The following is a 16,721-nucleotide window of genomic DNA, read 5'->3' on the forward strand; positions in this document are numbered from 1 at the left end:
ATAGGAGCCCCCCCTCTTAAAGTGAGGAAGGGTCCCAGTTCATCATAAAAAAAATTTTTGTCTACAAAAACACCCACGTGTCAAATTTGGTTCCATTTGCTTGATTAGTTCTCGAGTTATGAGGAAATTTGTATTTCGTTTGTATAGGAGCCCCCCCTCTTAAAGTGGGGAAGGGTCCTAATCGACCATAGAAAATATTCTTGCCCTCGAAAACACCCACATGCCAAATTTTGATCCATTTGCTTGATTAGTTCTTCAGTTATGAGGAAATTTGTATTTCATGTGTATAGGATCCCCCCCTCCTAAAACGGGGAGGGGTCCCAATTCATCATAGAAAAAATGTTTGTCTCCAAAAACACCCACATGCCAAATTTGGTTCCATTTGCTTAATTACTTCTCGAGTTATGAGGAAAATTGTGTTTCTTTGGTACAGGAGCCCCCCCTCTTAAAGTGGGGAGGGGTCCTAATTTACTATAGAAAATATTCTTGCCTTTGAAAACCTTCACATGCCAAATTTGGTTCCATTTGCTTGATTAGTTCTCGAGTTATGAGGAAATTTGTATGGAAGCCCCCCCTTTTAAAGAGGAGAGGAGTTATAATTCCCCTTATAAAGAGGGGAGGGGTCTCAATTTACCATAGAATAAATTCTTGTCACCGAAAACACCCACATGCCAAATTTTGTTCTATTTGCTTGATTAGTTGTCGAGTTATGCAGAAATTTGTGTTTCATTTGTATGGGAGCCTCCCCTCTTAGTGGGGGGAGGGGTTTCTAACCATCACTAAAACCTTTCCTGGCCCCAAAAAACCTCTACATGCATATTTTCATGCCGATTGGTTCAGTAGTTTTCGATTCTATATGGAACATACGGACAGACAGACATTTTGCGCATTTATTGATTGGCAATCTTCCTTGCAATTAGCAATAGGAATAGATGTACAAGTGACTGAGAAACAAAGGGGCCCCGAGTAAGATCGGGCAATCAGCTAGTATTATATATAGCAGGAAGGATTGAGGCTCCCGTCCTTCTGTTGCGGTTAAAAAACATGGCCCAACATTATTGCGGTTAAGCAACCTAATCTGAAAGTCACATTGCCTAACACGCTGCACGCTGATAACTAATCCATTGCCTATGCTATGTTGTTGCTATAAATCAATCTGATACTGGCCGATGCTACTATGCAACCGACGGTGACTGAGTTCGAAATAGGTATATGATCTGTCACTTTATGTTACGAGATGGTAACAAGGCCTTGAAGATGCGGAATCTTGCGGACTCAGCTAAGTTGACCCGCAGTTATCCTATTCACACGGAGATGAAACAAAGACTGAAGTTTAGCGATTCAAATGATTGTTGCATTCGAATCCAACTCTATCTTTTTTCCACGGTATCCGAGTTACAACAGTAGTGACCGACTACCGAAATTTGTGCAGTAACCAAATTGATCAAGCTATCAATCAAGAGCAAAGATTATAGAGTTACAATAAATTAGCTACTGGTTCAGGCAAAGTAACGACCGTGATAACAGCTTTCGCCAAAAGTTTCAGCCGCTGTCTGCTGTGCTATCCATCCTCCCTGTGTAATCATTCATTGAATTTTGATGCTCCCGTAGTTACATGACATCGGCATGTTGTTCATTTTACGTTTAGGACCACCGACAGGACGACAAGCAGTGCGTGAGAGAATGAGAACCGTTTCGCAATTTTATCATCCTGCCATACCGTCCATCCATCCGGGGGTTGTTAGCGCTTTGATGTGCCAGACTACCACTCATCGCTGTGCGTTGTTACCCAGAGAAGCAAAAGCATCGTCCTACTATTACTGTGCCAATGACAGACTGCGGGTCCGCAGATAATCCTAGTTGTCCGGCATGTCACAGTGACAGAATGCGGGCACAAAAAGAAGATTAACCCCGAAACGGTGCGCAACCTGTCACAAGTATTAATTAGGACTGTACTGGCAAAACCAGGATGTCGGTCAGGTTGGTTGGAGTGCAATTCAGATATGAGTGCGTTCATTCTTTGCTTTGTTCTACAGCATTTTAAAGTCTGTCGGTTGTCATGTCGGCAGAAGGCATCGTTAGCTTGTAGCAACATCCAAGCGATTCCAGGAAGGAAACCCTGCGTAAGTGTAGCAGTGAGTTCTTTCAAGAAAGAAAACCGCCAGTTAGTCGGAAAAGCCCTGAGCACGGTAGCTCTGCGAAACTTCAATTAGACGTGCTCAACTGAGCCGTATAAAAGTTTAATGATTCGAAAACCTCCTGAAGGCACCTTGACTTGGCGGATTCGCGCGGGGGAGGGGAGAGCTGGCGAAATAAGGTGGGCAAAAAATCATCTAATGAATTTTTCAACAGGTTAGAACAATAACGAATTTATCAGGGCCACTTTGTGTTCTAATTTTAGCTTGACCTGTTGCTGGCGGAATCGAGCGCGTCGGTGCAGCAGCTTGCGAGACTGCGGGTGGAAAAGTCGAAGAGGAAAATTCCGGTCCGATGCTTTGTGACTTTATCCTCTTGACGTGTGTTTTATTTAATTCGCGGGAGAAAATATGTTTTCCTACAGTTGAAAAATATGCTTCTCTGTTATACTATATTTTATTATTCTCATGAATCAATCATACAATTGTTAGAGCAGAGTTTAGATGCGAAAGTTTATACGTTCATATAGTTATCGGTACGATAGAGTTAATTTAATTTATCTAATCGTTGTTTAAGGATACACATCGTACTCTTTGATACGACCATTGGTGGTAACTGGTCTGGCACATCATATAAAATTTTATAAACGTCGTACTACATTAATGCAAACACCAGGTAGGTAGACGTAGAGTACAACAATTGAAAAGTCTGGCTAACGACCGTCCTCTTTGCGTTTGCAGGTTTCGCTGCCCTCGGCTGCCGGTGTGTGTTACGCTTTGCTTTTTTCTTTGTACGATGTAATTTGTTGTCTAATGTCGCTTCCGGTGGTTTTTTGGATGAAAGGTTTTCGGCTCAGCCGTGGTCATACGCAAGAAAAATTGTGGAAATGTTTGTTAGCGAATTTTCATGATTTTTTGCTAAATTTTATGAGGTGGAAATAAAGAGCTTTATTTATACCTCAATGTTAATAATTTTAATCTCTCAGATAGCGTGGAGATCCGGTAATGTGAATAACAGCTCATTCGGATTAACCAGGTTCATTTTTTACTCTGAATATTTGGCAGCGTACCCGCAATTTATTTTGATTTGACTGATTTGTCATTTTTTTGTTTTCGGCCGTGCCAAATGTGTGCTCAGAAATCAGCAAAATTCCAACATTTTTATGTTTAATAATTCCATAGAGTTATCATTTTTACTTTAACTTCACTGAATTTAAAATTAAATAAAAAGAAAACTTATCCAATTTAATTCTATTCTTTTTATTTAATTTCAGGTTTCGTATTCTACTAAGACGCTCCAATAACTTCAGTTCACTGAATGTGGTTAACAATGCAGTAGGTACATATGGTCGTCAGGATATGTTCATTTGTTTACATCATGGCGTCACCAGAGCAAACACGTGACAAATCGATCCTAAAGACTTACAATGAAAATTTCGGAATTTTCAGTCGTGAGCTGGCTGAACTATGGAATTATACAGTAGAATCAATACAGTCAGTCCACAATCATGGGTCAAACACAGTTATGGGTCATTTTAGCATTATCTACCGATTAATGCGTGATTATTATAGTAATTGATTGATAACATTTTTACTCATACGTACAGGGGCTTGCGATGGGAGCCATGCTTTTGTCGATTCTATAACATTAGCCTAAATACCACTAGCCCGAAAGCAACTAGCCCGAATAACACAAGCCCGAATGTAACACTAGCCCGAATGTAACATTGGGAGCTCCGTAATCGCAAGGTTGCAGAATCGGCTGGCTGCGAAGGCTGTTGTATAAAAACCGAAGGTTAAGTTTTGAAAAGGAGCACCCAGGGTTTGCTTTCGGATCGGTGTTGCGAAGTCTACACTCGTGTGGTCTAATTTCCTCACAGACGCGTACTCATTCTTTCGGACCCTCGCTCTTATTTATTCATGCACTGCAACGAGTTTTTGCGAGTGTGTGTTCTGCTAACAGCTACGGTCGCTCTCGTTCACCGTTGAAGCCCGAGTTGCTGATACCAATTACTCGCGAGGGTTCGCTCTCTTGCCCATGAATAAAATCGAGGGCGAAGATGACGAAGAAAAAGAAAAGTAATGCAAAATTTGTATCACATTTCCATTCCATTAGCTTCACAGGCAGCTGATTGCTCATGAGTTTTTTGACTCGCGAATACGCTACGCAGGAAGACAATGTGAGGGTGTGCGTGCGCGATTGAGTGGGTAGCAGAATGTCTGCACACAGCGACGGCGACTGTTTCTTTTACAACTGCGTGAGCGATGTAACCGCTGAATACTATACTTCTCATATTCTCTCGCGTGTAAGTAGGCATCGTTGATTTCTCGTTCGATTCGCAACATTGCTTTCGGTTTTATTAAATCCCAAGAATACTCAAGAATAAGACACACGACAATAGTAATTTAACTGCTGTAATTAATTGTTATGTAAACTTTATTTGAAAACTAGCCCCGCTCTAACCTAATCTATAAATACTGAAATTAAAGACCGCCGTTTATTCAGCTTGAAGGTCGCAAAAAGGGGATTCGCCGCTTTATATTTTACAAAAGTTAAATCGTGAATCGGGAACTTCATTGTCAAAGTTGCTTATTGTTATTAATTTATCAATTATCTGTTCTTTATCTGTGCGTTGGTTGGTGCTGTCATCAGTGCGCTCATCACTGTGTTTTCATGTCAGTGAAATGTCTTTAAACGTTTTTTTTCGACCGGATGAATTGAATTGATTTTTTCAGAAATACCAAGCAAGCGAAGTTTCCAATCACATTCACATCTTGGCAGTCATATTTCATACGGTTTATTTAATACAATTTATTTAAATACGAGTCCGTACCGACAGCAAGCAAAACCTAAGAAGGGCTCTATATAACCACAGACAAGCAGACATAGCTCTTGGAAGAAAAATCAACAAAAATTATCGTACCTCACATTTAGCTTGAACACTAGCACCATCTATGATCGACATTCCCAAATATCAAATAGCAACATGGGTATCCCTCAAAGAGGCAAGTATTTTTTATGGGGAATTCCCCTTCTTTCGTCAAAAAGCGCCACTTTGACCAAAACGGAGAGATTCCCAACTAAGAACAAATTTGAAATGACGGTTTAATCGGTACGAAGAATGGAAAACGAGTGTTATGTCTGTTTGTCTGTAATATAACCTAGCGGCTAAAATTGCCGAAAATAAAATTTCACATTTTAGCACATACTTAAACGCTATTTTGTAGTAATTTGTATATATTTTAATGATTTACGAATAACATTTTGATAGAAAAAATATCATGTTGAAACAAGCCGTTCAAAGTTGCCCATTTCAAAGGATTGAAAAATAAGTCATTTTAAAAAAGTCAAAAAATTACGTAGCTATCGCAGATGTAAATATTATTCTTGTATAGCATTTACAAGCTGATATCTTAGCCTATTAAAATGAAATGAAAACAAATTTAAAATCAATGAGGTGCGCCATAGACTACTTATAATAAAAATGAAATATGTATTCCTAAACTTTAATCAAAAAACAGCTCTTGTCGCCGCAGTTTCTTACAGTGCACCTGAAAACTCTAAGCACAGACAAACAGACATAACACTCGTTTTCCATACTTCGTATCGATTAAACCGTAATTTCAAGTTTGGGCTTAGTTGGGAATGTCTCCGTTTTGGTTTAAGCGGCGCTTTTTGACGAAAGAGGGGGGAATTCCCCATAAAAAATACTTGATACTTCGGGGGATACTCCTGTTGGTATTTGATAATTGGGAATGTCGATCATAGATGGTGGATGTACGTGGATGGTGGATGGTGAGGTACGATAATTTTTGTTGATTTCTCTTCCAAGTGTTATGTCTGTTTGTCTGTGGACTAAGTATGTTGTATCCAGACACGATTTAAAAGTTTGCTATAATTTGACATTTTTCAAAAATTACTAGTTTTAAAATAGTCATATTTTTAGCCAGCCTTTAATTTTTTAAGTACTCTTTCAACAAATTTGATCATCTATGTTACTAAATTTACTTCTGTAGAGAAATTGTATCTGTAGAGAAATTCAATGAGAAAATGGGAGAATCTCCGAGAGAAAGATAATTTAATTTTTTGTTAAGCAAATATTTATATCGCTGACATTTGATCATTTTTCCCCAAATCACCCTAAATATGAGTTCTTATGAGTTTAAAACATTTGTTTGGTAATAGATATGATATAGAATCAATTTAAAACTAAAAATTAATTTTGTTCGAAAATCGAAATTGTTCCAAGTACCTATCGTGTTTCTATGCGTCACCCTTATTTCGGATATTTTGATCCGTGTTGGCCTGAATGTTCGTAATAATCATTGTTTAGCTATGTTGTCTTCCCAAGGTACGCTACCGAGACCTAGGGGTTTCCAGTAAGGCGTATAAGGCACATTCCAGCGTTACGGGACACTAACCCTACTATGCAGATCGGTTCCTGTTTCGTTATATCCCTGGTATTCTAGTGGACGATAAGGTACTCTTTAAACAACTATTTTACAAGATATTTGCTGAAAAATTGGTGGAACAGGAGGCGATTCACACGGTAACAATGGGTGCTGATTGTGTCCCGTAACGCTGGAATGTGCCATAAGTGCGTAGTAATCAGAGATTACTTTTGTAATCATTTACGAATTAATTAGATAATCAATGGAAATCAGTACAGTAATCAATAATAATCTTAAGTAATCATTAATGATCATGATTATTTTTTAGTAATCACAAGAGATTGATTACTGGTAATCAGAGGTAATCAGTAAAGTAATCAAAAGTAACTTTTTTCGAAGGTGCGTAATAATCATTGCTATTGGAAACCCCTTGACCGAGGCATATGATGGGGCTGTTCTCTTAGCTTTAGTACTGAGACATCACGTTTCTAAATTCAGCCGCCCCCCAAGTAACACTTTTGTTGTATAATAGCTTATTAAACTATTATATAGCTAATTTGGAACAATTGCTTGATAAGCTATTATATAAAAAAATGTGTTGCGGCCAAAGTGCTCCGCATCAGACGCTGTCATGAGCCGCCCCTAACCTGCAGTACAGGCGTTCACTAGGCTGAGGCATGAAGAGCCGTTAAGAGCCTAGAGAGTTAGTCGAGGCTCTCTAGTTCCGCCTACAGGCTCGTCTAACAGCCCTCTCCAGTTGGGCGTATTGTTGACGGGCAGCTGTCTTAGCCGATCTGGTTCGCACTCGTTAATTGGCGGCTTTCGCCTTTCTCCGATCGTCGATCTTCCTTCAAGTATTATCGGAAATCTACTCTCTCCGGCCACTGCGCGCTTTGGTCGTGATAAAGGCATTCTTGATGCCGATCCATTACTCTTCGACGGTTTAAGCAGATGGCAACTTCGAGGCTCGGGATTCAAGTAGTTCGACAAACACCCTTTTCATCACAGGATTCTCCAATTGGCGGCCCACAACCTACTCTTCCCGTCGTACACGTGCGACTCGCAAACGTATCTCAGTGAAAACAAAGTGATGGCCGGATGCAAATGTGGTCGATTTGGTTTTCTGTTTGGCCGTCGCGGAAAACCTACGGGACTTTATGTGCTGGTCTATGGGGAAAAAGCGATCCACCAATAATCATGTTGTTATTACCACAGAATTCTGTAAACAGCTCTCCGTTTTCGCTCATCTTTCCAATGTTATAGCGTCCCATGGCGCGTTTAAGCGACTACCGACGAAGCGATGGTCATATTAGCCGCTGCGAAGCTACATTTCCCTTATCTATTTTGCAGAAACATTTCTATTTGACGTCCTAGCCGCTCCAATAAATATGCTATGCATTTTATCAATCAGTACGGGAGTATTCCGTGTATTCAGTATGTAAATCGGTAAATCTACGTTAAAAGAGGAATGTGAATGACTAACGGGATGTCTCTGCACTAAACTCAATATCAAAGTTGTTGGAGCTCGTCGTGTATCAACGCAACTAGTCGGATTAACACAACAGCACATGTTATTAACACGGATTCATCCGTAGGTTTCTACAAAATGAACCTTCAAACCTCACACGCCAATTTGGATAGGCTTGTTGAAATCAGAAGACCTTTACTATGTTGGTTTAATTCATACCTGTCCGAACATCAGCTAGAAGTCAAAATCGACGAGATCTTTCACTGCTTGCTCCGGAATCCCATAAGGCAGCCCTCTCGGACCGTTGGTCTTCCTGACCTACTTCAACGACAAGAATTTCTTGCTTAAATATCCGCGACTCTCGTTAGTTGGCGACCTAAGTAGGATTGTATGCAAAAGTAGAGCCCATCCGATGCCGCGATTCTGCAGGAGCATCTACCGACTTGTATGAAACAGAGTATAGATAACAGCTCATACTGCGCAATTCCGACAAATATAAAGTTATTACATCAATGCAACACAGATACATTCGTTTCGTTCTTTGGAGATTGGCTTGAAACGACCCCTTCCTTTAACTGCCATGCTACGAACAACACTGCAGACTTATCTTTTATCAAATTATATTATAATTAGTGAAATATTTGTCAACTGAACATTGCTTTTGCTGAATGGTTTATTGAATAATTTATAAACGAAAATTACTTTTCTCAAATCGATATCAAACAGAAAAAACTTTTTAACAGCTTGGTGCTCGCTGCGTTACTCTTTCAACCCATGCCTTCAGTGACTTTCACCCTTTTTACCGGCCACCCGCTGGAAATCATCCATTTTGGTCGTAGCAATTGGCGACCCTATGAAGGCCAAATGATCGATAATGGTCGTCTCGTCGCCCGATTGATTGTCCTTTACGAACAGTTGAATATTTTGCACATTCTGGAACTTTACATAGCGTAACGGAATTGGTGAACCGGACTCCAGATCCTTCTGATCTACCGACAGATCCTGTACCGAGATTTGCGATTCGGCCATATCGAAATCGATTGTTCGCGGCTGATTTATGAAGAGCTTCACGTTCTTCGGTCCGTGGGACGGCGGAGCTTTTAGTTTAATCGAACTGATCTTAACCACCTGATTGAAGGTGATCGAAATAATCAACTGTTCGTCACAATCGGACGCTAGGTGACCTCCGCTGGAGCTCAACGCATTCGCCAGTGGATGATCATCCGATTCGTTCAGACATTCACACTGGTTTTTCATAATGAATGTAATCAAGTCCAACTAAATAAAAACAAAATGTTACAAGAGTTTTCATCTGTGATAGTCTACATTAACTCACCATTCCATGGCCATAATCTTCACCTGATTCATCAACACTAGCCTCGTAATGTTTCTGAATTTTAGCTTCCAGTCCGTTAATATCTGCTCCTTGCAATCGATCGATTTTCGTCTATAAATTATAAATTGTTAAAAACAATATTGTGCCACAAAAGAATACAAAATTATTTACCCTAGCACGATAGAAAATAAATGTTGGCATTGCTGATACACCCTGAGATGAGGCCGTTTCGGCGCATTTATCTACGTCCACTTTAAGGAATACTGCTTTCGGATATTTTGCTGGAAGTTGTTCGAATAATGGCGCAATATTCCGACAAGGACCACACCTGAAGCAGGGAAAAAATATGTCTTTCATCGTTCATAGTAAAATAATCGCTTCAAACTCTCACCAAGTTGCGGTAAAGTCCACAACGACTAGCTTTCCTCCTGCTGCGGACAGTTCTGCCTGAAAGTGAGCCTCGTCGTTGATTGCTCGAACGGCCATAGCTGAACTTTAATCGCTGGCACAATGTTGGTACAATATATAACAAGAAAAATCTGCAATTGCACAAAAAGTTCACCAATTTACGCAAGAACACCGATTTCCAAACAACGAAAGAACGACAATGACGAGAGATTTTTGTCTGATTTTTAGCTGTCAAATCAAATCTATCAAACGGACAGATGCGCGGTTGCCAGATTTTGAAATAATTTGATGCTTCTACACTAGAGTGCCTATTTAGGAGAGTGACAACTTTTCAACCCTGCTAGCATGTTGTAGTTAAAAATGTAAATACAGCCTGAATTCGTTAATTGGGCCACGATTGCACTCCAGCTGATTCGCTAATTGGGCCGACTGACAGTTGTTAGAAATTTCTAAACTCGAAAATTCCATACAATTTTAACATTCAAGTTGTCATATAGCCCAATTAGCGAACACCCAATTAACGAACCACCAATTACGAAACTTTGCTGTATCTATAATTAAAATTTCATGAGTTGTAAAAGTCTATTAAACATAACGCAAAAACTATGCTAGCAAAAGGTGATTTTTCGTATTGAAATTTAGTAAATTGAAATTTAGTTGTATAAACTTTTTGATAATCATTTCTATAGAGCATTTTACGTGACAAACATGATAATTTGCTGATATTGATATTGCGCTTTTCCTTTACTGGTACTTTGATAATCCGCAGAAGCCCCAAGGAAAAGCAATAATGTTGTCACTTCGTAATATGGTCTATTGGACTTCTCAACCAATAAATTGCGACTAACGTTTGTTTCAAACACCCAATTGCTATTCAAACACCCGACGCAAATAACTAAACAATTTACAATTTTTGTTTCAATTCTCCCATTAACAATGCCCATGCTTTTTCTGCCTGTTGCTGAGAGTATTCATAGCTCCAAGCGGTACAGAAAACAATGTCCGAATGCTTCACCAGTTCCGAGTTGCTGATTTGCGCCCCTATCCTTTTCAAGGCTTCTTCCTCGCTAAGCCCGTTTCGGTCAATCAATCGTTTGACGGCCTCCTCTCGTGGGATAAAACAGGACCAAATTTCATGACACGCTGTTTGCCACCCAGCCTGCAGTAAAATGGCTGCCTCCATTATAACGACTTGTTTGTTTTCCTTGTAATACATTTCCGCAATACGCTTTTTAGCTCTTTCTAAGATTGCCTCCCACATAATGATGTTAAGAATGTTCAATTTGTCCGGATTCGCAAATACTATTGCTCCCAATGACTTGCGGTTAATTGTTTTATCTTCGTTCAGGATTCCGACACCGAAATTGTTTACTACTGTTTGGTAGCAATCCTCTCCTGGTGCGTACAACTCATGCGCAATCTTATCACAATCAATCACACCAGCACCGAGCTTTTGAAACCTTTCTGCCATTCTACTTTTACCGGACGCCACTCCGCCAACTAAACCAATGATGTAAGGACTCGAACTCAGGTGTGGTTTTGGATCCCGTGGTTTTAAACGAGTTCCAAGCAAGTCCATTCGTTGATTACTGGAGCTGATCTTGTCTTCTTTATCATCGATTGTCGACTCATCGTCCAGTAGCTCGATTGTATGCACCTGCAGCTGTTTGAGACCTTTACTGGCGCGAAGCTCATTTACCTTGGCGCCACCGCGAGCTGTTTCGCTGCTGACTACGATCATCTAGAAAAAAAACGACATCAGCTAAATTATATAACACAATTTTTTACAAACTTACGTCCATATTTGGATCACTAGCCGTTGGACCGAAGGGATCGCTGATGGGCACTATCTCGTATTTCAGCGTTGAATCGATTTCCTCTAGAAATTGACGAACTTCCAGAATTCTTTGCTCTACTGGCGTAATCAATTCCCATAGCTTTTTACTCTTAATCATATTTTCATCAGTAACCCCAACTACTAAACGTTTTTCAGCCAATAAAACGGCTTGCGTCAGTAATACCTTATGACCAGCATGCATCCTATCGAAAGTACCACCTAGGACAACGTTTTTGAACGTTTCTGTTGGTTCCAGCTTTAAATCGGCTGTATCAAGGGAAAACGGTTGATTGCTTAAAATTACGACATTAGAATCACCATGAAAGCGCAGCAAATTTTCTGTGTTCTCAACCGACCCGATCGGATGGTCGAAAAAGAGATAATCAATTTTTCGTTTCAGAGGACCAAAATCTTTGAATTTTAAAGTGCTGACCAGAAATTTCAAATCCAACCCTGCACCGAGCACACGGGGTGAATTTTGATAAACATTTGCGATCAACTTGCTAAAAGCGGTAGCTCTGTGTTCGTCCGTGAATCGAGGATGTAACTGCACGTACAACGTTCCTAGTGCGTACTTCCGGGCGGCCGCTAAGGTACCGGGCAGGTTGGCGAGATGCACTGCCGTTAAAAGGCCGGTCTTTGACATTTTGTCAGGAATTATTGCAAGCACTTTTTCACTTATCTTTACTACCGAAACATCTTATCAGCAACTTTTCGTTCACGTCACAACCTCACAACTTTACAACATGACGTTTTGAAGCACTCTCACTGTACTAAAAACAGGGATGAAGTCGGTGAGGTGGATTCAGAGCTGCCACAAATACAGATATTTGTGCATGCATAAATTTGGGACCCATCAATTATTTCAGTTGCTGTGATTTCTGGCTCTACTAATGTTCCTGAATTTTAAAGTAGTCCATAAACTATTTATGTTATTTAAAAGATTAGATCGAGAAAATTAAATACTCCGGAGAAAACGGTAGGGTCCCAAATTTATGCATGCACAAATATCTGTATTTATGGCAGCTCTGGGTGGATTGAAGAGTTTCATTTTCTTAACACAATTCAATTCAATTTGCATAGATGTCGCAAAAACCATCACATGTTTACATCTGCAAACAGGGATGCCAGGTGATTTTTTGAAAAGTCTTCACGAATCAAGAAAAAATGTCTTCATTTGTCTTCTTTCGGCTTTCCGCCCATTTAAATTGCATGGTGAAGACATGTCTTCAAGTGAAGACATTTCACTTTTTTGTAACAAAAATGTCTTCAAAATGAAGACATGTCTTCACTTCTGGCATCTCTGTCTGCAAATAACTGGGGGAGTCGTAGTATAGAAATTAATGAGATAGAAAAGTAAAGCAAGCGTAAACCAATTTTGCCAGATCTTTTACCTCGAGCAAATGTGGCTAATGAAACTTCCGAAATAAAATTCAGTCAACATGCTCGTCGGTATGATGGGATGGGACCAAACTGAAATATACGTTAACGCATGTGTTCAAGTTGATTACGTTGGCTAAATTTCGAACCTAAAATATTTGTACGTGGGATTCTTTCAAACAAATAATGTAAAAGAAACGAGTTAGATAGTCGAATTAGTAAGTAATTCTCTTGGAACGTTAATTTGCAACAATGTAGATATTCACTGTTGTCCATTCAAATTTATTGATTAAATGCAAAAAGTAAAACGTAACTTTTCAAATAGACCTATGTAACAATGAGAGATTCTCTTCGCGTCTCCTCTCTTCCGTTTTCGCGGATACATAAATGCATAGAAAGAAAATTTTCAAAACATTTAGCTAACTAGTGACTCAAATAACCGATTCATGCAAAGTTGATGTGTCAAAATGCATTAGTATCGCCGTAAAAAACGGAAGAGAGGAGATACCGCCATACCACAGACACGAAGAGAATCTCTCATTGTCACATACTGCCGCTACTCGCATAACAGTCCTTTTTTTAATGGAGTTTCTTATATAAATGGGACTGTTATGCGAGTAGCTGCAGGATAGGTCTATTTGAAAAATTATCCGAGAAATATCTTTTAATTGGAGTTTGAAAAACTCAGTGCGAAAGAAGGTGGTCACTTCTATAGGTGTTTTAGGTGTTTTATCTTTTTTTTAATAAGAGCAAAAACATCCCATCAAGAAGACTGGCAACTCTGCCAAAAGTCGAGCGACAGTAACAGCAATGCTATCTGCCGAGTTAAAGTTGAACTTTCACATACTAGTGTGTGTATATTAGAATATGGATGTACACAAACACGTATGCAATGCCTTACCACGCTCGCACACTTCTTTTCCCACCAATACATGTACACGCAGCTTCAACTTTTGTCGGGAGGGAAGCGCTGTTGCTTCTGTTACTCGTCATTTGTATGGGCGCGAAGAATAAGAGATGCCAGTCTTCTTGATAGAATGTTTTTGACAAGAGAGAACTGTCCTATAGAGAGAGAACACTTTTTAGAACAAGCATTCTATGCTTGCTCTCCCTCGGATGTATCTGTTTATGCTGTTGCTGTTTATGTTTATGTTGTTGGCTTCGCGCGGTTTAGTTCCCGCATCCAGTCGGTTTCCTCTAGTTTATTCGGACCAAAATATGCCTTCAGAGATGCCCTATACGGACGTACATCGTACATTCCTGCAGGCTTTGAGCCTGCACGGAACAATGAGTGCCAAACAAGCCTACAAAACACTTTTGAGTGTATACGGTAAATGTAAGTATCAATACACTCGTTACTTTTACTCAAGCAATTGATATCAGCTTAATTCAAGATCACGATGACGAAACCGTTCCCACCGAGGACGAACTGTCGGAAGTGGTCGCTTCCATCAATGGCAAACTGTACCGGTACGGTCAACGAGTGGTGTTTGTTCACTACGAACCGGTCGGAACGGATTTCTATGTGTTCTGCAATCAAAACGAAAGCGCAGTAGATAGATTGCAAACTAGCTACTCTGAATCGGAAGTTGGGCTGTTCCGGCTGATGCTTCGGGAAATGGCTTCCAGCGAAGAGCATAAATTGCGACCGATTGTGTGCTTGAATTTGACTTCAGAAATCACTGGAAAGCCGGTCAGTAAGATGCGTGCCGAGGACCTACTTGAAGAGTGGGAAAAGCTGGGCTATTTCGTGCAGATCGATGGTATGTGGTACTTTGGGCCTCGGTGTACGGCTGAATTTGGGTGGTACTTGACGCAGAACCACGGTGATCAAATGCACAAGTGTAAGCTATGCAGCGAGTTAGTGTTTTATGTACGTGTTTTGTTTTCATGCAGCGCTATTTTGTGTATCATTAATTCATCGTTCTCCTTTGCAGGGAATACAGTGTCAAAAATGTCCATTATTCTTTCATCGTGAGTGCATAAAAAAATACCTTCGAAGGTTGTCGAAATGCCCAGGATGCAATGAGCTCTGGTCAGTACCTGTTGCAAATTGAAATGAAAAGAGTTTTATGAAAATGCAGTATAAGCGAAAGGGATGTCGATTGAACTTTAGTGACGTTAACCCTCTCTGTCTCAAGGTTTACAATTTTTGGTCATCTGAAAAGTTATTATTAAGCAATTCGTCAAGCACAACTGTACAGGTTGTAAAACAACCGCCTCTATTCTACATACCGATCAGGCCCGGATCCGATCAGAAATTTGGCTTCGATCGGAATACAACGTATGCTATAACACATGTCGAACGGGATGTTTCTGATCGGAATGTAGAATCGAGGTGAATGTTTTATTACGTTCTGAAATCAAGATATCCATAATCAAATGCCTTAAAAAAATGTCAACTAGTTTTTATATCGGAGGTCCTATGCTACCATGGGATAGACCGCGGTTAAGAATGGCGATACTCTGTAAAAATTGTTATATTTATTAATGTCGATTAGGATATTCAATTTATTTTTAAAAATTCCATCGCTACATTCTAAATCATTCCACACAGTCACTAAAAGAATTTGAAATTTGTCCATATGAAGGCAAAAGAAACAAAAGAAACGACGGACAGACAGACTTATAAGCAAATTTAAATTTGTTTCAATAAAATCATGTATGAATATTGAAAAATGCGTGGACTTTCTTTGCCTGTTTTAGAAAGTGATTCAAACGATATGGTCTGTACCAACTACGTGCCCAGACCTTAATAGAAATCAAGAAGCTTTAATAGAAGTAATTACATGTAACTCATTTAAGCCACGTGGGGCTCAAAACCTTCCGAATCAGTTACTTGTAAACTTGCCAAGTATCAATTGCAAAGCGAGAGAAAAATAACGAAAATTCAGTGACGAGCAATCTCATCGTATTATTATGAAATCGATCCGGGTACCCGACGAATGTATCAGGAAATCATATTTAGAACATAAAGTTCATAAAATGGCTAAGGTGTATGTTGAAAAAAAAAAAAGAAAAAAAGATACTTGCTTGAGTAGCATTGAACCATGCCATGCGTTCACCCGTTTTCGCATCTCACCATCACTATGTTAGCTGTAGCTAGATCGAGTGCTCCCTTGTAAGTTCGGCAGTTTCACTTTCCGAGGCTGATTTTTATCTGCCTCAAAAACCGACGGTACGAACTTCCTCTCCCGGCGAAAGACCATCTTGCACAGCACTGTTTCGAGTAACACACTGGCGCTAGGACAATGATAGGCCGCTCCTAATATGAAGATTAGACGTCGCTTTGAGACACTAATATGGAGAACAGACGCTAAGAGCCTCGAATAAGCCCTCGTTTCGTCAGCATACGACCAAGTTCCCATCAGGGTTTCTTACTCGATCTTTCCTTGGTTACTCATATTCGCGTTAGCACCTTCAAAAGTTTACTAGTACACGCTTAAAAAATTTGACCCACTTTCACGAAAAGTGGAACAGCTCAAAACATGCGTATATTTTACACACTATTTTGAGTAACTCTTACTCCTTTTATGAGTTCCACCGTATAGAAGCTCATTAATGAGCAATATTTACTCAAAAATGAGTGCCATTTCACCCAAAACTGAGTAGTACTTACACAAATTACGAGTAAATTTAACTCAGTTATGAGGTCGACCTAAACTACTCAGAATTTAGAAATTGCCATTACTCAAATTTTTGGGCTGTTCCACTTTTTGTCACAGTGAGTCGGTTTTTACTCATTTTTGAGTTGAAAGTCACTCA

The 16,721-nt window shown here is 39.8% G+C and overlaps 3 protein-coding genes across 3 annotated transcripts; 1 reads left to right on the forward strand and 2 right to left on the reverse strand.

Annotated features, from left to right (window-relative positions):
- Positions 1-8,633: 8,633 nt before the first annotated feature.
- On the reverse strand, positions 8,634-9,954 carry LOC128734564 (thioredoxin-like protein 1). The gene is made up of 4 exons (XM_053828827.1): positions 9,723-9,954; positions 9,503-9,659; positions 9,332-9,442; positions 8,634-9,273 (listed from the first exon to the last, which is right to left on the reverse strand). Exons 1-4 carry the CDS (start codon positions 9,815-9,817, stop codon positions 8,776-8,778), a joined length of 861 nt encoding a protein of 286 aa, XP_053684802.1. The 5' UTR covers positions 9,818-9,954; the 3' UTR covers positions 8,634-8,775.
- Positions 9,955-10,588: 634 nt separating this feature from the next.
- On the reverse strand, positions 10,589-12,292 carry LOC128736913 (bifunctional coenzyme A synthase). The gene is made up of 2 exons (XM_053831423.1): positions 11,536-12,292; positions 10,589-11,480 (listed from the first exon to the last, which is right to left on the reverse strand). Exons 1-2 carry the CDS (start codon positions 12,220-12,222, stop codon positions 10,644-10,646), a joined length of 1,524 nt encoding a protein of 507 aa, XP_053687398.1. The 5' UTR covers positions 12,223-12,292; the 3' UTR covers positions 10,589-10,643.
- A 1,843-nt stretch (positions 12,293-14,135) lies between these two features.
- On the forward strand, positions 14,136-15,568 carry LOC128737644 (non-structural maintenance of chromosomes element 1 homolog). Its single transcript, XM_053832320.1, has 3 exons — positions 14,136-14,292; positions 14,351-14,829; positions 14,894-15,568. The coding sequence occupies exons 1-3, from the start codon at positions 14,175-14,177 to the stop codon at positions 15,011-15,013; spliced, it is 717 nt and encodes a 238-aa protein (XP_053688295.1). The 5' UTR covers positions 14,136-14,174; the 3' UTR covers positions 15,014-15,568.
- The last annotated feature ends 1,153 nt before the right edge of the window (positions 15,569-16,721 follow it).

This window comes from Sabethes cyaneus, chromosome 2 (assembly GCF_943734655.1).
Source record: "Sabethes cyaneus chromosome 2, idSabCyanKW18_F2, whole genome shotgun sequence".
Lineage (NCBI taxonomy): Eukaryota > Metazoa > Arthropoda > Insecta > Diptera > Culicidae > Sabethes > Sabethes cyaneus.